The 24,626-nt window shown below is 37.4% G+C and overlaps 1 protein-coding gene across 4 annotated transcripts in view; it reads left to right on the plus strand.

The window, feature by feature from the left end:
* The first annotated feature begins 37 nt into the window (after window positions 1-37).
* The window catches only part of wdr27 (WD repeat domain 27), a 33,714-nt gene continuing 9,125 nt past the window's right edge, over window positions 38-24,626 (plus strand). For 2 of the 4 annotated variants that reach the window (XM_026354469.1, XM_026354472.1), the window contains exons 1-22: window positions 690-1,006; window positions 1,291-1,432; window positions 1,797-1,921; window positions 2,150-2,263; window positions 2,458-2,509; window positions 2,864-2,934; window positions 3,020-3,134; window positions 3,229-3,328; window positions 4,974-5,065; window positions 5,176-5,240; window positions 5,499-5,611; window positions 6,742-6,815; window positions 9,763-9,832; window positions 10,207-10,275; window positions 10,348-10,451; window positions 11,106-11,195; window positions 12,058-12,182; window positions 13,689-13,822; window positions 14,915-15,012; window positions 16,224-16,345; window positions 18,836-18,933; window positions 22,944-23,046. In XM_026354469.1, the coding sequence (XP_026210254.1) occupies window positions 872-1,006; window positions 1,291-1,432; window positions 1,797-1,921; window positions 2,150-2,263; window positions 2,458-2,509; window positions 2,864-2,934; window positions 3,020-3,134; window positions 3,229-3,328; window positions 4,974-5,065; window positions 5,176-5,240; window positions 5,499-5,611; window positions 6,742-6,815; window positions 9,763-9,832; window positions 10,207-10,275; window positions 10,348-10,451; window positions 11,106-11,195; window positions 12,058-12,182; window positions 13,689-13,822; window positions 14,915-15,012; window positions 16,224-16,345; window positions 18,836-18,933; window positions 22,944-23,046 (2,211 nt within the window). In that variant the 5' untranslated portion in view covers window positions 690-871. Of the gene's footprint in view, window positions 173-689; window positions 1,007-1,290; window positions 1,433-1,796; window positions 1,922-2,149; window positions 2,264-2,457; window positions 2,510-2,863; window positions 2,935-3,019; window positions 3,135-3,228; window positions 3,329-4,973; window positions 5,066-5,175; window positions 5,241-5,498; window positions 5,612-6,741; window positions 6,816-9,762; window positions 9,833-10,206; window positions 10,276-10,347; window positions 10,452-11,105; window positions 11,196-12,057; window positions 12,183-13,688; window positions 13,823-14,914; window positions 15,013-16,223; window positions 16,346-18,835; window positions 18,934-22,943; window positions 23,047-24,626 lie in introns of those variants that run through there. The other 2 variants (XM_026354473.1, XM_026354470.1) reach the window with 2 other exon arrangements.

The raw sequence follows: 24,626 nt of genomic DNA on the forward strand, positions 1-24,626 counted from the left end.
GGACTACATTTCCCGGCGTCCCCTCCTCCATTCACGCTTTCTATAAGTGTTTATCCTTTAGCCAGTCGAGAGTCCAACAGGATGACTTGAAATCCACTTAGGACGTCTTGTTCTCTGGCGTCGCTTCTGCTGCAGCTGCTGTTCTTTTAGGGCAAAAATAACTACTTAAAAAGTAGGTAGTACTACCTATTAATGGGTATTTATACTGAAGATATTTCATGAATGACTCAGTGTTACCACAACGAAATGCAGGTCTTTCCAACCCAGACTAGCATAATGACAAATGTTATTTTTTACGAGGGGCATTTTTTTTTAATCCTTTTTAATTAACAGTGTGTGTGTGTGTGTGTGTGTGTGTGTGTGTGTGTGTGTGTGTGTGTGTGATTCATGCTCCGCCTTATTCTAGTGAACATTGAACGCCATCGTGCGGTTAAACGTAGAGCTACAATTAGCAGGAGCCCTCTGACCGTACTTTAAAGTATCAAAACGACACAAATGTACCGTCATATGCTTTAAAATTAACACTACTGTAATGTGTAGAGTGTGAAAGAGATTATTTCAGAGGCAACGCAATTTACACGACCGGGGTTGGTTTATTTAAACAGAGTGAGATGTTGGTTCGAATAGACGACCTGATGTAGCGGAAGTGGATACGGTATCCTAGCAACCTGTTAACGCTCCAGCTGAAACGTGTCCGTCCTCTTTTAGCTAGTCGAACATGATCCAACTTCTGTTTATCTGCCTTTGAAACAAAAGGAACAGAGCTGGTTTCTATTATAGGCCCGCTTCGTTTAACGGGAGACAATTAGCGTTACGTTTGAAGGTGACACACCGTAAGCGTCGTCGTTTCGGGGTCCGTCGCCGAGCTGCGATGATCGAAAAGCTGCGTTTGACTTGTGACAGACTCCTGTCACACCGGCAGCTCGCATGCTGCCAGTCTCATTTTTGCATACCACTGCATGGAAAGGATATGATTATTTACAACAGTATGGACTTAGAACTGAAGGTTTGTCATCAAAGTATTATTCACTGCAGAAAGTAAATGCACAAGTGTTAGGAATGTCAGTATGTTAGCTTGTTGCACTCTTTAGCACACCACACACCAATTGGCCACACTTTAATGAACGAAAATAACATCTTAACGAGATAAAAATAAAGTCCAAATATGTATATCCAAAGGTGGAGCAAGGAAAAAGTAGTGTAAATAAACGAGACTCACAGAGCAGCTGCACACAGGATACATTTGTGCCTGTGTTTACTTATTTTACTGAAGTCTGAATGTGTCCACAGCCCTTGCTGCTTACTGGCCACCATAGTGAGATCAGTGCCATGACCTTCAGCAGCAGAAGCAGACCTCTTCTCCTCTGCTCTGCCTCGCTTGATTATATCATTGTGTGGGATATCGAAGTGTGCCAGAAGAGATCACAGGAGGGTGAGAAAATAACTCTGTGTGTGTGTGTTGTCTTCCAATAAAGCTGATGCTGATTCTGATTCTGATTCAGCATTAGCTTAATTCAATGTTGCTTATTCTGTCCACGTTAAACCGTAGTGGAAACAATTATTTAAATACTGAAATTCTCTAAATGTCCTCATAATCCTCATTATAATATCCTAATTTAATTCCATGCTTAGCTATGGAGCAAAGTTTGTTGATCATAACATCATATGTTGTACTCTGAGTGGTTGTTTCATGAGTGAAAATCCGAACAAGCCTGCCATCTAGCGGGTTATTACCAGATAGTTTACTTATGTCTGGTATGGTCATGAACCTCTTGTGCTATTTGTTTTGTTTGCAGGTAAAGTTGCAGCTGGAAAGGTTGTCGGGACTTTACTGGGTCAAGTCGTTCATCTTTCATTCTGTTTCTCTGATGAACGAGTGGCTGCATGCTCAGGGGTTACTGTCTATATTCTCAGCTCAAAGGTAGAAGATGATGCACTTTTCACAGCTGTAATTCCAATTGGGCTCATGGGTTGCTTCTTATGATTATAAGCACTGTGTTTTATGATTCGGTTTGGATGTACATCACAACACATCTCAAAATATTATAATTTAAAAGATGTGAAGTATCATTTCTTGTAATGATTTAGGAGCATGATTTAAGGTCGTCATGTTGTCATAACCATATTTCACTGTTGTTTTGCACATCAGAGACATGAAGTGATCTCTACTTTGACTGGCCACCTGGCACCTTTGACATCAGCAGAGTTCTGTCCCTGGAATAAAGACATTCTCGTCACCACATCAGAAGACCGCACTTTTAAGGTACTGGATTAAAATTCACAAATTAGTTTTGTATATTTAAGTCCACAAAAATACATTTACATTTTACATTTTACATTTAGTCATTTAGCAGACGTTTTTATCCAAAGCAACTTACAAGTGAGGAAAATATAATATTACACACATTTTATTGAGTCTGAATAACTGCTAAAGTACATTACCTTGTCTCTTTAAAGGTCTGGAATTTAAATACGGAAACAGTTTGCTACCAGTCTTTTGTGCTTTCAGGTATGCTATCAATATTTAAACTATTCTTGGAGCAAATTAATTTATCTGCAATAAATTGTGAAATTAGGGTCAGTTTATATACAGTATCAATGTATTATCGAATTATAAATCGAAGTGTTTATTTTGAAGCTGATAAGGCTTAAACACATTGTATCTGTTGTATTCTTTAAATACAAATTTAGATTTAAATTAAAAAATTAAATTAAATTTTTACAGTAAAAAATTGAAATTCTATATGGTGTGTTTACTATAGTGACTGCTCTACATGAGTAAGGACCTCTCAGGTTAGCTGAAAATATCATATTGTTGCATCATATTGCCAACTTACTAAAAGGGTATTCTTCAATTCTGTAGCATTTCCATTGCTGAGTTTAGTCTTCCTGGAGGAGAACAGACACCTTATCTTTGGCTCAACTGATGGACAGGTTGGTGATGCACCCCTTAACAGCTCAAATTCATTGTCAGAAACTGAAGTACTGTATATTTCAAACTTGTATCTCTCTGGTTTAGGTGTGGTGCTTTTCTCTCCCCGATGACCACAAGTGTCAGCTTGTGACCAAGATGGACCTCCAGAAAATGGACAGAAGACATCAAATGCACCAAGAGACTGTGAGCCGGCAAGCAGGTAATGTTACAAATGAATCATGACAGAGAGGGTGCAGTACAAGCTGTTAGTAAATCATATACACATACGTCTTTTCACTTTCCTTATTTTTCAGAGAGTGCTGAACAGTCAGCCGTAGATAAAGTGGAGACTTCAAAACCTGTCCTTAAAATGGCTTTATGTAGCTCATTTACTGACTCCACTGTGCAAAAAAAGTAAGTAATCATTGCTTAGCCGGGGTAATTTCAAAAGTAGACTTCATGATGTTTACAGCAGTCCTAAGTGCTCTGAATGTAATCATGGAACTTATTATATGACTTTACCACAAGGAAGAACTGTTCACATCATTTGAGTCAAGGAATCTTAATGTTGAAGAAAGATATGATACTGTCAGTACTATGTGCTCAAATTTGCTCTCATTTCCATAAGGTAAAAATTGCATGTGATCCAGGAAAATATTACAAAAGCAATCCAAACACAGCTTTCATGGAAAAAATGGAACCGTTCTTTCATAGTACTACATACTGTAGATGTCATATTATCTCACCCTTAACTGTAGAAAAAACTCAACTAATAATCTTTATGGTCTAATTGCTACAAGTGCCCACGAAGTAACAGAAAACATCACAAGAAGCTTTGAAGGCTGGTATCATAAACAGTTTCAGGCTGTTAAAACATTTGATATTATGACAGGAAGAAAAAACTTAAAAAGCAGGGAGATGTATTTCTGTGGATTTTGTGGATAACTGGAAGGACTTGGTCATTTATTACTTATTTATCTAAGGAAAGCAAATTATCTCATAGCAATATTTAGGTCATATACATTCATATAGGTATGAATATATATATATATATATTCACAGATTAACAGACACTTCAGCATAAATTCATGCTGTATGTTGCTGAATAAAAATGGATAGGATGAAATTTTATGAAATATTTAGCATATTTCGTCATGTCTGCATTTAAAGCATCACTGTGTTTTAAATATATGGTGGGAGCTGTGCACTCTGTTACAGTGTCATCCTGGAGGTCTACCTGCAGGTGTGATAGTGTTGAGCATCTGAAAGGTTTTAGGTCACCTGCCTCAATGAATCTGTACTATTTACTACTGATGGAGGAATAAACAGAAGAAACAGGCAGTGGACACTGGGTTTTTGTGAAACTAGATGTATTCAGTTTTGCTACAACACTTTCCAATTCTCTCTTAAGAAACACCATCAGAAAGATCGACAATGCTATGAAAATCCTTGAATTTGGGTTTAAGACAATGAGCAAGCATTTTAAAGACCTTGTGTGTAGAATTTAAAATTCAGACTCACGCCCCCCAGTGGGACAATGAAAAAAGACAAGCAGGGAAAGACTGCTGCTCAAAGACAAATACATTCAGCACAATTTGAACTACGTAATAATCACATACAGAAATTCCCCCCACGTAATGGCTTCAAGTGTTTCCATGCTGTACAGAGCAGATTCTCAGCAGGAAAATAATGATACACTAAAACATAAAACATGTCATATGACATATAAATATATGCATTCTCCACAATGTCATAACATCAGCATGTAGCTCATTGCAGGAAGAGGATTATTAGGCTCTATTAGACTAAACTTCCTCTCCTGTTTCTCTGTGTGTGGCAGTAGTTTCCATCTTGCTGAATGTACATACAGTATTTAGACTGCATAAAGTCAAAGGAAAACTGAATAAAAGCCTGTGGTTTGCATGCCTTTCTCCTCCATTAGTATGTTTTTTTATAAAATATATGGTTACGTTGTCTTTCCCAAGTGATGTTGGAAAAATTGTTCTGTGTAAAAACTGCAACACTGTTTTTCCATACATTTATGTTTGGGCCCCTGCAGGGACAGCAGCTGGTTATGTATCGGAAGCTCTGATGGCCTGTATGTGGTGAATCTATCTACCTCAGAACTCCTAACAGCACTGTATTTCAGAGGTATGGCTGCTACTGGTGTAACTTCTCAGGTTGCTGATTAGTAACTGTAGCATTTGGTACATCACTCTTAATATTTAGCCAAATTCACAACAAATTCTCCATCCCTCCAGATGATCCCAAACTGAGCATCACAATGGCTGGGTCATGGTCAATCTCTCCGGGACTGGACAACTCAGTGAGTAATTCCAGTACTATCTAGATTAACCAAATTAAGACGTTGCACAGAACTGTCTTTAACTTGTGTTGAGCCCGAGTCAGACATGCAATTATGCAGGCCTCTGCTTTTGTCATTTCTATTGAATCTATTATATACTGTACTGTATTTCTCTCTGTTTTTCTTAGTAATATCCATAAATGTGTGTTCTTATTATGGACTACCACAGTTCTTTTAACAAATTGCTATTAATCAATTCTTGAATTCTTTGTCTTACAGCTGCTGTTTTTAGTTAGCTCTTTGTTCACTCCATGTGTGGTGTTGTTGGAGTTACATCTGTGTAACCTAGGGAGGATTGGGGCTGCTGACGAAGGCTTTTCTGTGTTCCCGAGGTAAACGTGGAGTTAAAGGCTGTATTTGATGATTAAGTATGTTGAGTGACAAATCAGTCACATCATCATGAAACTGTCAAAGAAAATATCAGCCTTTCTGTAGCTCATGTACGGTGGCAAGAAAAGTACGTGAACCCTTTCAAATTTCATAGTTTTCTTCATATATTTGTCATAAAACATGATCTGATCTTCATCTAAGTCAGGAATGGTAACAAATATAATGTGCTTGTGATAACAGTGATAACACAAAAAGAAATCTGACCTTTCATGTCTTTTATTGAGAACAACTATAAAAACCTTGAAATTAATATTTGAAGAAAAGCAAAAAGTGAAAACAAGATGATAGATTGATTGATGATAGAGAGAGGTAAAAAAAAATAATGTGTGGTTGTGAATGTGATGTAATGTTTCCAGACTTGTGCAGATAATTTCTTAGAGAATGGTGAATTTTGTAGTACTCGTCTTTAATGTAATTTCATAACAGCAAATACCTGAAGGTGGGCAGAGCAGGAGGCTTGAGGATTGGATAGAAAGGACTGGATTGATTTGGAGTGTCACGCCACCACTTGCTTGATTCCAAAAAGTTTGCATATTTTATATGTCTTTTAAATCTGTTTTCCATAATGAATGGACTCATCATTCCAGACATACATGCCCATTACTCCCACAATTAAATCACATGTATGAGTGCCAAGAAATTCAGTTGGAAGAAGGAATTAAATAAATAAGGTATTCATTTTTTATCAAAATTCAGCAGATTAGGATAATCCATGTGGTTTTTGTGTTGTAATACAATTCCACTTAATGATAATTCTGTCAGCTTGTTAAAATGTGCAAAAACAGTGCAGTTGTAGACTTTTATAGCTTTCTCTGAGACACCTGGCCTCACCAGCAGCAGGACATAAGGCCAGTGTTTCAGTCGGCCTGTTGCCTGTGACTCCTTCTGACTCGGACATTTCCATATTAACTTGGCCTATTATGATCACTCTTGCCATTTGGTTTTTCATGAGTCAACAATATAATGGAACTGAGATTTAGAAGGTCTAATAATCCATAATGGTGGAAAATGCTGGTCCCTCTTCATTTCCAGTAACTCTTTTCTCCCTTTTCCCTCCTCCCCTCTTCTTTAGTTCTCCTGTGCTGCTTGAATCTCCTCTCAGTGCTGAGTTAAGGAAGAAGGAACCAAACCACCCTAAAAAGAAAGGTCCTTATCCCTGTCGTCGCCTGAATACCCACTCACCTCTCATTTATGCTCAGGCACATAAAATAAGAAAGGAGCTGCTGCTATTTGATGACTTTGGGATTTAAAAGTAGGCTATGACCCATTTTATAGTTCACTGCATGACTGGCATGTTGTGTGTTTCGCTTGGCCACAGACAGCTGTCTTAAATAGTACTTGTAGGTTGAGAGTCAGACTCTTGTGCTATTACAGGAGCTACTGGAGACCTCATCTGTGGTTGTAGACAGAGGAAAAGATTTCATTCTTTGTATTGTGGCCATTGTTGATTTGCAGTTTTCAGTAGTCACATAGGCAGGTACTTTTGATTATGCAAAAGTAAATATCACATTTAGATGTAAATTATCACTAATGAGCCCAGTTTGTTGTACAGTTGCTTCTTACAGTAGTGAATTCCTGGGTAAAGGGAGCCTATTTGTGGTTCTTTGGTGTTTCATTAGGATCTGGCAGCTTGAACCTATTCTTCTAGGTACCTACAGTATGCTGAGGTTTACGTGTTGCTTGTATAGAGAGTTAACGCTGAGAAAGCTGGTATTGGGGGCTGCCCCTGCCAGACTATGTAGGGGATCTGTTCAGCGGAGCTGCGTGACTGCGAAGTCAGACCGAATACCACAAACATTTATGGTCTAGTGCAGCCCACCATGTTGCCCTCATGCATCTTTTTATTCTGTAGGATATCTGCAGAATTATATACAAATTACACTATAAACCACTGAGTCTTGTGGAAAGGAAATTGTTCCTCCATTGTAAGCCTGGCACAAGTCTGAAAGACCTTTCTAAAAAGAACTGAGTATAGATTTGATATCTCTTGTCATGTCAAATTGCAATGTAACATAATCATGACATAAACCAGGACTGTTGGCTTTTTGAGCTGATGATTATCAGCTGCCATTACTTTTTGCATGATGTCACTTGTCTGCATTTTGTTCCCTGGATTAAGTGATTTTATAGCTGGGATATCAAGAAAACTAAAGCAGCTTTACAGTAACTTCAGTGCAGAAACCCTGGATGCATCTAGTTTACACCTAGCTCTTAGAATTGTATTGGCTACAGAGTACTTTTTCTGCTGTCTTTTACAGATTTCCCCATAGTATGCTACACACGTTCCACTTGGTCAGCATATTTTTCAGGTGCTACAAGACTCCTGTTGTTGTAAGATCCCTTAGTCTGGCTTTATATTTATAATTCCTGTCAGAGTGTGTGCGTCTGTTAGCATTGCAAAATTTGAACTCTCCATTCTCTCACTGTGTGCCGCAATATTCAGAATAAGTATATATACAGTATATATTTATATATATACAGTATTTAGTTATTTAAACAGTTTAGTCAGAGAGAGTTCCTTGTTCATGTCCGATTCAATGACTAAGAAAAAGAGTTAGTAGTTTATTTTAGAATACACTTCTGTGCTTGCCCCACAACTTAAATCAGTCCAAACAACAAAGTTATTCCTTAATGTTTTAGTTATTCAGACATAGACATATTTCAACCTTCCATCCATCAATCATTTGGTACTTTAATTGCCCTAATGGTAGAGACAGCTCAGACTAAGTCTTACATAAAGATAGTTGTGAAACGAGCACACAGCAAGCCGCTGCAATTTTACGCAGAAATGACTCGACTTGGAAATTTGTCTGAAATTCTCACTTTTCCTCAAATAGCGTCTAGTGTAAAGTCAGCGTAAATTCTGAGGTTTTTATGACCCCGTAAAACTAAATGACCATTATATTTCAGCAGGGGGTCAATAGGGCTGTTAAGCAATGCCAACTGATCATGGTTGCCAGCTAGTTAGACTTTTAAAATGCTTTCAAACTAATGTGCTTAGCTTTCTGCGTTTAATCTATCCCGGATTAAAAAATCCTTCCATTACCCCACTCCATGCACAGCACGATGGAGGAGTGGTGAAAGGACCTGCGTGTGGTCACCAAGTGTTAAGTTAAGTGTTAGTGTTAGTAAGTTAAATAGGAAAAAAGACTAAACACCTGATACAATGAAGCCTTCTCTAAAGGAGAGGAGGAGGAAGTTAAACTAGTCTTCTACAGAATGATAAAAAAACATACTTTAAATCTCTTTACAAATCCAAAGAAAATGGAACAGAGTAATTGTTCAGAGGATGCCAGATGTATTGTACAGGAAAATACCATTCAAGCCAAAACTAGAGTGAACATTTGTTTTCTGTGGATCAAAGATGAAAAGCACTCCAAGATAAGAGAAGACTGAAAAGAGATCCAGATGTTTTGTTTTCTTTCAACTGGTTGATTCCAGTTGCATTAAATGTCTTTATTATTATGTTGGGACTGGGTTTCTACTACTAGATATGTGTTTGCTTTAAATATTTATTGTAATTGGGTATTATTTGTCACAAAGTTATGCAAAATCATATTTTTACATTAAATACATAGATTTTTTTCTGCCTAGGTGGAAAACTAGTTTTGATTTAATACTTATACCATTTTTTTTTCTGATGCAATGCTAAGTTTCATATTACTTTTCAGAGATTGAGAGATGATCTGACGTTTTCTTACTTAGCCTGAATTTGAAGGGAACAGTTTTTGGAAAACCTCTCACATTTTAATGATTGTGGAAAAAGTGACCTCACTGTTATATAGTAAAGGCACTGACAGCAGAATGAACCATCTCGCAGTCTGTGGCTGATACACTTAATTCTTACAGGATAGAGTGCAATAAAGTATTACTTTACTATCAATCTACAAAAAAAGACACACACACAATATAATAGTAGAGTAGGTCTATGAAAAATAATGAAATTTCTGAGTAATACACAGTGGTAACATCTGTTCATTCTTACAATGAGCTGTTTTCTTGGTTTGGGCATTATTACTGTAGATATTTTATACTCAAATACATGTCAGTCTGTGTCTAATCTGTTTTTACCTTTTTTTGATTTTGTACAAAGGAGAAATAAAGGATCAGCCTTTGGTTTTCCACTTAAATGTGAAGTCATCCGGATACACCAGTGCCCCAAGGTAGGTAGAGAATAGAAAAACATTTTTGTCTCTTTTTTCTATTGAAGATAAATTTTAAAGTAAATGCCAGTGTGAGGAGGAATGCAAATTCTTGGATTTCTTAGTTTTTCCCATTTATGTTTCTATAAATATGATTTTTATCCCAATGCGGATACCTTAATGTTCACGTTTAACAGTCACGTCTAACCAGAAAACACATGGAGGTTATGTTGTCACTCTCTGCAGTCAGAGTTCTCCTCCAGACATTCAGAGACATTCCTTCTTGTCTGATGTTCAACTAATTTAACACTTTCACTGTGAAATGAGGTTTGATGAACACAGTCAATTATTTCACGTAACATTATTAAAGGTTTTTCATTCCATGTGTTTTTCAGAAGGACTATGTTTTCACCTAAAACAAATCTTCAGAAGAATCCATCCTCTAAAAAGGCTCACAAAAATACGTAAGCATCACATGATTTAAAGTATATTGGAATGTTCAAATGATTAATACTTAACTTCTTTATGTCATTTAGAGGATTGCTTCTCAGAGATTATCCAGCAGACAGCACAGCACCTGTTATTCCACACATTCATCTAAGCATTGCTAACAAACCAGTCCACTGTCTTCAGTATTCAGGTGAGACAATTTTCTTCTCTAACTTTAAATAACAACAGTGAGTGCAAATACCAGTAACTCTCAGACAGAAGAAAATGTTATAATAAGTAATAGATGAAAGTAATGAATAATAAAGCAATAAAAAGAAGTGTGTGTGGACAGAGAGATGAGTTGAAATGGAGATTCTTCAAAACTTTTAACAAAGATGACCTGATGGACACTAAATGTCATTATTTCAGTTATCATGACTAGTCTGTCAATATGTTCAATTATGAGCTACTTGAAATATAAACAGTATGAGTCCTCAGTACACACAAATCTGTCTCACTGTCGGATCTTTTTACCATATGATAGTACTCCATCGTACTATAACATTAATTTGAATTGTGGATACCAGATTGAGCTAGAATTCATCAGCAGTAACAGAGTTTGAACTTTTGTCCGTCCTCTACTGGAACAGGTGAATGAAGATAAAACGCTAATGAATAAAATATAAAATAAGAGCAGTTCCAACATACAGAATTTTATTTTATTTTACTCTAAATGGTTTGGTTTCAGATAAAATACTTAATGTCTCCTCTATGTTTAAAAAACGCTTTATTGTTTTCAGTAATAATAAATCTGCTGTTGACTGAAAATCCTAATAAAATAATTCTGTTTCCTTGTCTCTCCCAGGTGACGGAAAACAAATCTTGTGTGGTCTTGGCGACAGCTCGGTGTTATTGTACAAATCTTCTCTTACTCGCAGTCCAACTGTCTACACAGGTGCATGAAGTGGAAATACCTTTAAAATCCCAGGCTTATGCAGTGTTTGCCCTTAGTCACCTCAGTATTGTGCATGAGAATGTTGGGATTTCTTTCACTAAGAATTATTTATTTGTTGCAGTATTTAGTATGTTTAGTACAGGTTTAATAACTGTCTCCTCACAAACTCTGCTCACATTTCAGTTCTGTTAAAGGTTATCATCTTACCCCTGATTATTTTCCAGAAAGGGAGAACATTAATACTAAGAAATCTATTCCCAGCTTGCATTTAGGCATTTATTTGTGCTGTTCTGATTCAGTACTTTGAAAGGGATCCATGGCTTATGATAAAACACTCCCAAAAAATCCAAATATTCACTTACTCAGATATCACTGTCAAAATTGTTTTCTTCATTGTTCTTCTTTACCAGAAAAGTGTGGTTTGTTTTTTTTTATTCCAGGGCAAGAGTTTAGTACATGCAGTATTTGTTTTTCTTATGTCTTTTACATATTTATTTAAAAACACAAAGAAAGAAACATGAAAAGGGCACTTTGTCAACTAGGTTTTTACTGTTTTGCACACTATTGAAGATAAAAGTGCTAAATAGCATTCAATTATGTCTGCTACCCAGTAGTCTGAGACTGTAAACATTGATGAACAAAACAAAAAAACAACAAAATGCACTTAATGGTTTACATCCAGTCAGAGCACAGACTCCACAAGGGGGCACCGGAGATAACAAGAGAAAAGCCGAGGTGACCAATAGGTCACTGTGAACCTCTTGTCTTCACTCTGCCCTGCTCAATGAACAGTACCATAAAAGTAAATGTTGCAGCCACACTCTGTATCTCCAGGTTAATTCCAAACCACTGTCTTTGTAAGCAGGCCATGACAAGCCAGTGAGCAGTGTGAGCTGGAGCCTCAACAGACAGTGGTGGCTGAGCGCAGCAGAAGACCACACGCTACGAGTCTGGACTCATGGCAGCCCAGAGCCTCCCATTATCATGGTAAAAGTCCCAAACGTTTACTAACACACACTCATCCTTTTTTTTTTTTTATGGATTACATTCAGTTTCTCTCACCCTAATCTTAACTATCACCACTGCATCACTGAAATGAAGACCAGCCAGAGTGACCTCATACTGAAAGAATTTACCAACTCTGAAGGTCCTAAAACTGAAATTGGATAAGAAGTAAAAAAAAAAAAAAAAAGGCACAAATGACATACACATTTTTTCACTTCCACTCCTGTTTTTAAAGATAGATTTGTTTGCTGGAAGTTTTTGCCTATAATTGCAGTGTTCTAAATGAGGTGATGATGCTACATGTCAGTGACAGTGGTTGCTACTGTTTTGCTTCATTCTCTTCTTTGTTGTTGTTAAGATGTTTTCAAAGTGTAGTGTCTCAGATACTGTATTTACTTTATACTTCATGATAAGTCTTCAGTAGATGAATTTCTAGTAGCCACAGGAAATTTAAAATGTGAACGTCAAATTAATTGAGAAACTTGAATTGTGTATTCCTTGGCTTAATTACAGTAACTTTGTCATTCAAAGCATCTGCTGGACTCAGAGCATCCAAAGCTAGGATCCCATGCAGACCTTCCTGATTTCATTGAGTATCACATTTAATTGGACAGTGAGAAGTATGTCTGCCTTCCAATTTCAAATACAAACAAAGATCTGTCTGCTAAATCTGGGGTCTCCTCTTAGCTGATATTAACCATCCATACTTTGTTCCACTCAGTGATATTGTGTTGAGTTTGGCCAGGGCTGCAGACTTTAACTGCTTGATATTCTTGTGAAACAACTTGGCAACACAGTCATTTCAGGGACAAGAGTGCTGTCAGGCTGAGCCAGACTTACAAATAGCTTTGCACAATTAGACTTGACAGCTCTAGAAAGAAATAACTTGACCACATAGTATTTTTTAAGATGTCTTGTCATTGAAAAGCTTCAAATGTGAGATACTTGGTTGAGTGGTGGAACTTTAAACCTGGACACTATCTGACAGGACAGCTCATCCATTTGCTTTTCTTTTTTTTACCATGGCTGTCTAACTACTGTATGCTCATGTTAGTGCCCTATACAAACTGGTTCAGATAACAAGGCCTCTTGAGTTAACCCTTGACTCACATTTTCCACTATATGACAAATCTCTCTATGAAGTACAAACAAACGAGATTTTATTTGTTTATGTATGCCAGGGATATCTGAATTGACAATACTGTTCTGGGGTAAACAGACAACCCAGTGTATGCAAATCATCACTCTACACTTGGGGCTGGTATCTGGAAGTTGAGTCATGGCAACTGGACTTCCTTCATGTTAGTTTGAAACGTTTTGCGTGCACTATATTGCTCATCTTCTTTCTTCTCTAAAACACAAGATAAGCAATATAGTGTACATGGTCCAATGCAGTGAAGAATGCACTTTGTTGTACATTTTCCTGGATCCTCAATGTCTTGTTGAAGGATGAATTGTTTTGACACTTTGTCGTCTTTTCTCTTGTAGGGTGACAGAAAGTTATCGAAACCTATCAGAAGTGCTCAGTTTTATTACCTGGACAAATTTCTGCTTTTTGCATCCGGGCCCTCTCTGTACTTGTACTTGTATAATGTGGACACTAAAGTTGATGACATCAAGAGGTAATTTGGTAAAGTTATAATACCCATGTTTGTCATTTAAAGTTTATGCGTGATGCATATGATCTAGCTATGGGTTTTGAATGAGGCATGTAATTTATTATTCTAGTATATTACACAATGGTATGCAAAGAAAACACAATCAGTGTTTGGGAAGAAACATCATCCTTCTCTTTTAACAAATCTTATATTAATCTACAGTACTATTGTTTTAGCTGCGAATGATCTGGACATTCAGATTTTTCTGCTTTATTGGTAACCAATGCACTTGACACTGTTGCTCCTCATTCTCCCATTCACACAGCTGAACTGCTGACCCTGTGATGGGTGGACGACAGCTCTATCTCCTGAGCCACTGCTGCACACACACACACGCATTACACAGTGCTTAATATAATGACAAAATGAACTATTGGGTTGTAAAACTTGGGTGTAACTGTATTAGTCAATTTTTATACAACTAAATGTATTTGGTGCTTGTGCTTAATGTATGTTAGAATACAGTTAAAGGAAACATAGGCCATGGTATCGGCTGCACAGTTTATATTTGTGTTCAAACAACTGCAGTTCCTCTGTTCTAGCTAATTTTATTTTTTGAGTTTGTATTATACAGTCACAATGGAATATGTTCCAACCTCAAAGCTACACAATAAGACCACAGTTTTGTTGGCCTCTAGACTGTAATACTGACACAATGGAGGTTAAGTGCCTTCCTCAAGAGATCAATAACAGTACTATGTAGAGATGACATTCTACTTCAACTCTCATTATAATGCACTCCAGTATGACTCCACTATCCGCCATGATGTCAGTAATAAACATATTAAACATATAAAAATGGTGGAATTATCACCTTTCTAACTGTTTCAACAAATACTGAGAAATTATAACCTTGTAAAAGTAGAATTCATGGCAGAGCTGCTGTATTGCTAGCATCAAGCTGTCAGGGCAAATTTTGAATGCCAGGGAAATTATAGTAATGGGCCACAATATGGTCTTTTAGCTGTGGACATTGCTCATTCATCCTATACAAAATGGCTTTTATGCAGAGTGATTTTCATTGAAAATGTACGTTCTTTTTCTTTTTCTTTTTAGATATCAGCAACGTAGCTTTGTCAAATCAGTAAGATGCTTCACAACAACCTCAGCAACAGACATAACTGCGATGTCTGCAGCCAATGATTTCCTCTCTTGTATCCTTTTTTCTTGTTGTGATCATTTGTGTGACAGGACATGTTACAGTTAGTGCACTGATGCTGAGAAGGGCAAAGTAAACCTATGTCTTTATTAGTTTTGGTTGGAGCATCTGGTTGGACCACATCCATGTCAACCACAGCAATCAGTCTGTGCTACATAAAGTTTTCATGGGTTGCCTCAAGGCTTCCACTGCTGATTTTACCTGTAAATCATTTAAGTGTCTTTAATTTTTCAGGAATGTCTGCATTCCAGCCCCTTGTTGGAGTTTACAGTGCATTTAATTTCCAACCAATCCACTGAAACTGAGCTGCTTTTGGATAGATTTCAGTTCAATTCAGTTTTATTTGTCTACTGCCAAATCACAACAGAATCCATCTCAAGGGACTTGAGTGGTAGAACCTTAAATCTGGACACAGTGTTTATGGTTTAAGACCTTACAAAAACTGTATACAGAATTATATAGAAAATCCAACAACCCCACTTGAGCAGCACTAGGCGACACTGGAGAGAAAAAAAACTCCCTTTAGAGGAAGAAACCTCCAGTTATTTCACTCGGGAGATACACTGATCTAGGGCCGAGGATACCTGGAACAGAGAGGACGCAAAGTTAATGACATGCAATAGTAGCATTTGAATGGATAGAGGAGAGGAGAGGAGCTCAGTGTATCAGTAGAGGTCCCCCAGCAGACTAATCTATAGCAGCATAACTAAGAGATGGTTCAGAGTCACCTGAGCCATCTCTACATCTAAGCTTTATAAAAAAGCAAAGTTTTAAATCTAGTCTTAAATGTAGAGACGGTGTCTGCCTCCTGAACCTGAACTATAGGCTCTGCCTCCCATTCTACAATTGGAAACCACAAGTAGACCTGCGCTCTGAGAACAAAGTGTTCTGCTGGGAAAATATGGAACTATGGTGTCTTTTAGATCTGATGGAGCTTGATTATTAAGTGCTTTATATTTAAGGAGAAGTGTTTTAAACTCTATTTTGGATTTTACAGGAAGCCAGTGGAGAGAAGCTAATGTATTCTGTCTGCTGTGTTCACTTATCAGGAATTTATTTATAGTATTGGTCATTGCTGAAAGACGGACAATTGCCATTTAATTTTATTTCATTATTTTACTTTAGAAAATACTTATTTAATGGTTCCCAAAGAAATCAGTACTACAATTTCTATATAATAATTCCTTTTCTTAACAGTTGTCTTAGATATTGTCCTCGTGTGTGGTTCAGATCGATCCATCCAAATATTTGACATGAACAGGGGTACAATTGCATCGGAGCTGGCTGATGCCCACACCAGAGCCGCCCACTGCCTTACACAGAACAAGGTAACGTGGTACAAATAAAAATTCTATCTTTTGTCTTATGTTAATGTCAGGATGAAGAATGTGGAGTGACATATATGAAATGTAGCCAGTATGTGGTTTGTTTGGGTTCTTCAGAGGTAAGCAGATAATAAAATACAGCATTTGATCTTTTAGATTATTTCTCATTTTAAGGTCAGGGCCACATTAATGTTGGTTATTGAAGAAATAATTGTAGATGGCAGGGTTTCATGCGGTGACTGTGACTGGTAAGGAAAAAACAACCAGTTAAAATTTGAATTATTATTATGTTGTCGTCATTAAGACAACATTGTCAGAGAGTGTGATTCTGAAAGTGGAAAGTAATTTCATGCTAAATTCTTCACAAAATTCTTTCCACTTTTTTTGATGTTGTCATTGTAATGCTATAACGTCAGTTCTAATCCTTGCACATTCATACCCAGACCACAGCACTTGTCTTTTAAATTGTTTGAATTTTTGGTAAAAAAAAAAAAAAAAAACACCCTAAGAAACACTTAGGGAAAAACTTACAGTGACCTTTAACCTTTGTGAATTGATACATGCGAAGGCAACACTCCTGAGCAACATTTAGATCTGAACTCCACAGCGACCAATTTGCTTGGCTGGGCATCAATTGGTAAAGAGAGCCCCATCTTCTAACTTACTCTTGAAGGGGCTGCTGTTTGGCAGATGTTATATTGTTACATAAGACATCCGTGAGTGTTGTGCAATTACATAAAACACAGATCGTCTTTGTGGGAGTAAAAGTGTTAGTTTGCGGTGTGAATGAAAAAGGTCATGGTTAAAAAAATGCCATGGTTACCCAAAAGTTTCCATGAGAGACAGACAGGAGATGCCATCATCGGTATCATTCATCTTGCTGACTGTTTGAATGTAAATCCCTGGTGCATCAGGATTAAGATTGCCGTAGGAGATGGCAGGAGGAGATTCCATGCTGGATGATGGCCTTGGAGTAATACTTTTCCATGATGCATTTTGGGTTTATGTGGCCTTGATCTCACGTCACTGTCTTGGAGCAATGTGGGCCCAAATAGCTGGTGTCTACCAAACAGACAGCTTGGGACTTTATCCACAGTCATTATGGTGCTAAGAAGGATGAAATACTGCATCGCTCAAAATTAAACTATAAATATCAGTAATAAACTGATGACTTTGAGTGGGTTTCTGCATATTATTTACATTTCTTTGTAGCTGTTGGGTAAAATTTTACAGCACAATGAAGGTCCCAGTTTTTCTCCATATATAGTCATGTGAATTTTTACCAGCTTTGTAATATTTTGACCAATAATACAGATGCTTATGTAACATATTGGAATATGCATTGGTGTATACACTCACACCACTTGCCATTTTTTGTTGAAATTGTCAGAAGGCTAAGGAGAAGTGCTATTTCTAATGTTTTGACCCCCTCATGTATGTAAATATGTAGCCAAAACATTAGAAACAGCTCTTAATGCACTCCAGTACGAGTCCTCCACCAACTATGACCTCAATAGTAAGCATTTAGTTAAACTATCAGCTCTCTGAAGAGGGGCTTATACCCAGTGACCTTGGGGTATTAAGTTTAGTTTCTTCTGCATGTTGACCTGTGCATACTTGACACACCAGGCCAGCCTGGATTAGCTGGATACTGCAGCTAGTGGCACGGATTAAATGCATTAACCCATTCAACTGCGATGCACTCTTGCACACAGCTGACTATACTCCTTCACCCAACAGGTGCCTGTTCTTTGTCACGCCAGCTATTGTGTGCTGTATACTATGAAAAGCCCACAGTGTGCTATTGCGTCAATGTGGGGTCCTTCGCCTGGGTGCCCTAGGGCCTTTGGGTGCTATAGGGTTAATACCTGTGGATCAGAGGGATTGCCCCTGCCTGGAGACTGCTCACATAACATCACTCTTCCCTCCCCTCTTACCTTCTCGTCCTGGGGCAGACCAAACATCAAGAACTGCCGCATGTGAAGCGACTTTTCCCACTTCAAATTTCCATTGCCTCCCCGGCAAAATTCACCTGGAACTCATCAGAGCAGAGGACTTCTCGGAAAATGGAACTGGAAATGGCCTCTCAGACTCCCGTTCTCACACTCTTAATGGAAATCTAAACAAAAAACACCACCACCACTTTCTCTGTGTCTCTGTCACACACACACATTCGACTATATTATCAAGTAGATGTACATAGGATTTATGTATAGAAATGCAGTGGAAGCTTCTCAAAGTGGTGGACAGACACACACAGAAACACAAATTAACAGCTACTTTGTTTCAGATTTTGTTTCCAGCCCCAGTGTGTTTACATTTTTAAATGTTGTTCTTGGGAATAATAATGCTACCTGGAATAATCATTTGAGAACTGTTTACCAATACATTGTACACAGCAACAGAATTTTCCAGTTCTGGACAACTGATTTATCACTTACTACTGTCAAGCATGGTGTGGTTAAGCATTTTTGTTTTGTGTGTCATTAACAGGGCTCCACATTCAGCACACAGGCTCCAGATTCATATAATCTCTTCCTCACCAGTGCAGTCACAGATGGTGTGAAGATTTGGGACCTCCGTACACTTAGGTTGGTATTGATATAGTCTGTAAAAATCAGGCACAAGAATTATGCTGAAAGGGCTTTTTCTGTATAGTCTCATTTGTCAAATTCACTGATGAAGTACTGATTTAGTCTCTCAGTCTCTAGTCTAAAGTTTTCAGAAAATAGACAGGAGAGTACTGCAATTTAACCAAAACAAGAAATCACCAATACTTAACACCAGTACATTTACTTTTTTATGACATTTTGAACAGTTGCCTCATAGTGGTATCTGGAACAACTGGCATATATTTCTGAAATAACCCCATTATGAAATAGTAGTGTTTTGCTATGAACCCTGAATGCTTTACAGTCTTGTAACTCACTTAACCTCTGTTGAGGCATTAAACATGCTAATAGGCTGATTAATCAAATCAGTTTAAATTGCTTATGGGCAATAGAAATGTAAGTGTGTTAAAGAGGAAATCATTATTTTTATTCGGGCATTTCTGGGTGTGCAAAATTACCTTATATTCAAATGACATCAACCTTTTGTCTTACGCAATCATTCAGTTGATGAGTGAAACTGCAAGTTTAATTTCCAGAGCTCAAACTGGAGACTATTTGTCTTTGGCCCTTATTAGCAGATATCCTTATAAGGCAGATAATTCACGTAGGCTCTCTTGGATTTCAAAATGTTCTTTTTGGCCCAGTAAAAGGCATTATTGAGTATTTCATTCTTTCATGTCTGAAACTGCTTCCATATTTAACTTCTCATCCCAGACTCCATCAAAACCTTATTGCTATCTGATAAATATTTGTCCCTGGTTTCCAGGTCAACTTCTGTTTCTGAGAGCTGTCACCAAGCATCCCTCAGCAGATGTAGTTCCCCCCCGAGTTGAAACAAATGATGTATGAATACAATATTTGGAAGCACTTAGATAGACATTATTTATCGGGTTCTGAAGCTACTACTAACCACAAGTTACAAAATGAATGTCTCTATTTATTTTTTATTTCTTGTTGTTCATAGAATGAGTCACGTTAGTTTGTTTTTATGTTCATTGGAATTTTCTCATATACTAAGATAAAAACTATTTAAAATGTGTGGCATGAGCAAATCTTCCCTAAGTGTTCATGAGACTGTTCTTCCTGATAATCAGGAGTTTTATTGAGTTATTGAGAATTTCATATATTCCTCATATATTCTTTTTTCTTAGAATTCAACAACAAATCGTTGTGGCATTACACTGATACATACAGCAGTATGTGAACAGCAGACTTTTAGTGTAGTATGCTGAGGTTAAAGAGAATTTTAAGTTAAATATGTTGTTATTGTAAATCCAAATTCTCTTAATTAGCAGGCATTACTGGGCCATGTTTGTAGGAATTTTTTTAATTTTTGATGCTTTTGATCTCTGCATTTTTTTTCCTTTTTATCTTGTTTTTGTGTGAATGACACTATAATGTCACACTACAGTGTATTTTCAAATTACATTTTTTACTGTGCAGGGTTCCAGGTCAGTGGTCTAAAGCCCAGCATTTAGCATAGTCGAAAGTCATATCCACTGAGTTACTGATTTTAAAACTAGAGAAAACAGGTGGTGATCTGGCTCTTCATAATTTAGTGATGTATTCCTTTTAAATCACTTTTCCATCATTGACAAATTCATCCTGAACAAAAAGATCAGTAATTTATTTAAAATATCAAGTAGTGCAAGAATGAGCAAGCTCCTACCTAATTTCCACTGCCACAGTTAAACTGAGTGAAATATTCTGGCTACAAATAATGAGCTATGAATAGCCCGCTGATTACCTTGATGACTGACACTGAATACCCAGGTGTATTTAGTAACTGTATAGGCCCCCACTCAAGAGCATCAAATCTTTCAGTGCAGTCTGTGTTAGTCATTAGGCAAATTCCAGATAGTCATCACTCACACAGTATAGTGTGTGTGTGTGTGTGTGTGTGTGTGTGTGTGTGTGTGTGTGTGTGTGTGTGTGTGTGTGTGTGTGTGTGTGTGTGTGTCTGTGTGTGTGTCTGTGGTGGAGGAATTCAGCCCAGCATCTCCTCTCAGTCAAAACATTAGATCCACATTCTGACCTAGAAAACCAGATGAGTATTTACTCTAACTCATTTAACTGCTTCTTATCAGTGTGATGGCAACAGACTGTAACAGCTTCTTAGACCTTGTACTCATGGGGATTTAGAAACTGATGCTTCTGTTTATTATATGTATTTATATATAAGAAAATATAATATATTAACCTCTTAGGACCTGGCGTACACATGCGTGTACATAACATTTTGCATTCTCGTATGTTCTAGCTGATAGCAACTGTTAGACAGCCTTTCACAAATAAGTGTGTAAAGAAAAGGGCTTTGCTAGGGGAAAGGGCATTTAATGCAAAATGTTTTGAATGTGTTATAATTTGTTATTGCAGACATATGATGTCTTTTCTGAATTTGTTTGTGAAAAGATGATGCTTAGTTTTTAAATGCATCACTTTCCAATAAGCACAGATAGCAAAGAGAAATAAAAAATGCATATCAAATTAGAGCTCTGGTCTTAAGAGGTTAATATAAGAACATATATAAGAAAATGTATGTGAATTTTATGTGGAATTTCATGGTTTTCTGGATTTATTTGTCATAAAATGTGATCTGATCGTCATCTAAAAGTATTAACAAATATAATGTGCCTAAAATAATAACACTAAAAATCTTGCATATCTTAATTGAGAACAACCATAAAAACCTGATAGTACTAGTGTAAAAAGTACGTGAACTATGAAATAATGAAAAAAAGCTAATGGTAGTCAGGCATTAGCATACCTAAAAAAAAAAAAACATTTTGAGGATGTGGACTAGAGCTACTTTGACTGATAAAAACCACTTAAACTTCTTGAGTTGGCTCAGCACAAGAAGAAGATGGACCTTTCAAATGAATTGTTGATTTGCATATTTTTAATTCTTTAGCATAATGTAAGAATGTCTATACATCAGCTGAAACTCTGTAGAAGCTGGGTGATGCTACAGGACAATGACCGAAAACACCGGAGCATGTCCACAACAGAATGGTTTCAGAATAACGAAATCCACCTTTTGGAGTGGCTAAGTCAGAGACCAGACCTCAACCCAACAGAGATGCTATGGAACGACTTGAAGAGAGTCACACACATAAGACGCCCAAAGAATATGACAGAGCAAAAGCAGTTCTACAGGATGAATGGGCTAAAATTCCTCCTGAACGATGTGCAGCTCTCTCCTGAGGTGTTCCGCTGCAGACAGCAAGACTTTATGACCAGCTCTTATGAAAGCATATTTATTGTTTATTGTATTAACTTTCAAAAAGTTATCAGGCTGAACATTTCAGCTCAGTGTTTCTATGATGGTGGAACAACCTACCCACCTCTCCAAGCTCCCAGTTTTCAAAAACTGGAAACAAAACTCTGCAACTTTCTCTGCACTGTCTTTGAAAAAAAGTCTTGCTCTTACACATCATGAAACGGAAACCGTTCTTCCTAGAGCACTTTACTTTTTTTAAGTATCCCTCCTTGGCTTAGATATTTTGCATGCCTTGTACCTCACCTCTAAATGTTTCCAGATCTCGCTGGTACAGGGTATATCAAATTTCTTTATGGTCACAAGTGAATATGACCTACTTTTAGTCCTGCCTAATGACATTAGCATGCAAATGTCAAAGCCATGCTCTCACATAATTCTGCCAACATGCCAGCCCATATAGAGACCTTAGCTCAGTTAGCTGCTAGTGACATTGTAAAGATATTACATGGTGTTGCAAACCCAATGAAACAGAACAGAAGCTACACCGAGGGGGCCATTTGTCATTTACTGCCCACTCTGTCCTGTGTTTTACTTGTCGTGCTCAGCTGGTTCAGATGTAAAATGACTGCTGGGTGGCAGTCTGCTTGTTGGTTCTACCTGCCAGTGTTCAGACGTTTTCAATATTGAAATTATTCACTTTCTCCTTCACGTCAGGTTGGTCTTTATTAACCTCACTGATTTCTCCTCACTGTCTGCATCATCACCTTAGGTGTGTGCGCCGTTATGACAGCCATCCAAATCGCTGCCATCCATGCGGTTCAGCCTTCTCACCATGTGGCCGGTTCATTGCCTCAGGCTCGGAGGACAACTCTGTAAGTCAATACTCTGGTTTTCTGTAAACTGCGTTGTATACTGTCTCTCAGACCTTCAGGTTTTTCAACATTTGGTGAATTTGTACAGTTAAGACATGGCCACAATGTCACAATGTGGCAGAAAAGTTTAGCTTTTACATCTGCTGCCATGTATGATGAATTATAGTTGCACTTTACCTCCATTTAAGGTGAGGACTGTTGGTGCTTAACTCAGACATTTTTATTTGGACTCGAGCCTTTTTCCATAGAAGCCTAAATTCAACATTCATGTTGAAGCAGAAATGTTTAATTGCTTTTCCAGACTTTGCCTTATACTTGCCTTCAAGACGTTTTTAAAAGACTGCCTCCCCTTTCCTTATCCATCTCTCTTTTCTACTGGTGTACGTGCTTGTTGAAAGCAGTGGAATAATGTATGCATGCTGCTGGTTATTATTAATTATGGGGACTCAGGACAGTGTGAGAGAATCTCTGACGTGATTGGACATTTCCAACATTTTGTGGAAATCAGGAGAGTATACAGTAGTGACCTACAGCATATTTATTTGTAGCTGCCCTGAGACTTCCATAAGCCAGACGCATTTGTACTTGTCTTAATATATCAAGGAGCGATCATGAAAAAAAAGAAGGGGAATACTTTAAAAAAGACTCCCTAGATCATATTACACATTTTCCAGAAAATATAAGGCCACAAACAATCTACGCATCATATGAAGTTGGGTTAATATTAGCCGTTGTACTGTATGTACAATTAAAATATGTGTTATTTTTACCTTTTTTCCCCCCCTACAAGTAATTGTTTATGTAGAAGATAACAGTTTTCTTTTTTAAATTGCTAATCAAGATGTATGCATCGTGATTCACTTTTCATAGCCCAGGCTTTATTACCCCTACTCTCTGCTTCAGTTACTGTTGATACAAACTAATCTATCTGGGGAACTATGCAATATTTCAGCCTTCCTGAAAGACCTTTTCTCTTCCAAGTATCTAATGCCTTGTTAGGCACCACACTTAGTATATGCCCCAGACAGAAGACACTCTGCCCATGGTCCATTTGACAGAGCCTGGTTGCAGTGTTTTTGAGGGAAACATAATACCAAACAGCTGCAAAAGTCTGATGACTTGTTGTCGTGTATCAAACATCTCACATCATTTTTTATCTACCCTTATCTGCCCTTAGAAAAACAATGTATTGTGAAAAAAAACTTCTTGTAACAGGCTGGTAACACATTCACGTCCACATTTAAGTGTTGATAGGTTGTCTACATAAGCTGTATGCAGAAGGTTTTTAATATCTGAATTGGGATTGTTTATAAGCCTCAGTGACTCATTCAAATATTGAGTCTAAAACTGAGGTTTTAGACTTCTGATGCTCAAAAAAGCCATTGAGGGTCACTTTGTTTTGCTGTAGAAAAAAGGTGTTAGTGATATTTAGTTGTTGATGTAAGTGTTTTAGTGTTTTAAAGTTGGTAAAATCTGTTATCTAAGATCCTTTAATAATCTCCACACAAAGATCTGCCTAACCTCTTGCATTTTGCTCTCCAGTTGTTTACCTTCTCATCCTGTGTCAGGTCACTGTGCAG

The sequence above is a fragment of the Anabas testudineus genome, chromosome 15 (assembly GCF_900324465.2).
Source record: "Anabas testudineus chromosome 15, fAnaTes1.2, whole genome shotgun sequence".
NCBI lineage: Eukaryota > Metazoa > Chordata > Actinopteri > Anabantiformes > Anabantidae > Anabas > Anabas testudineus.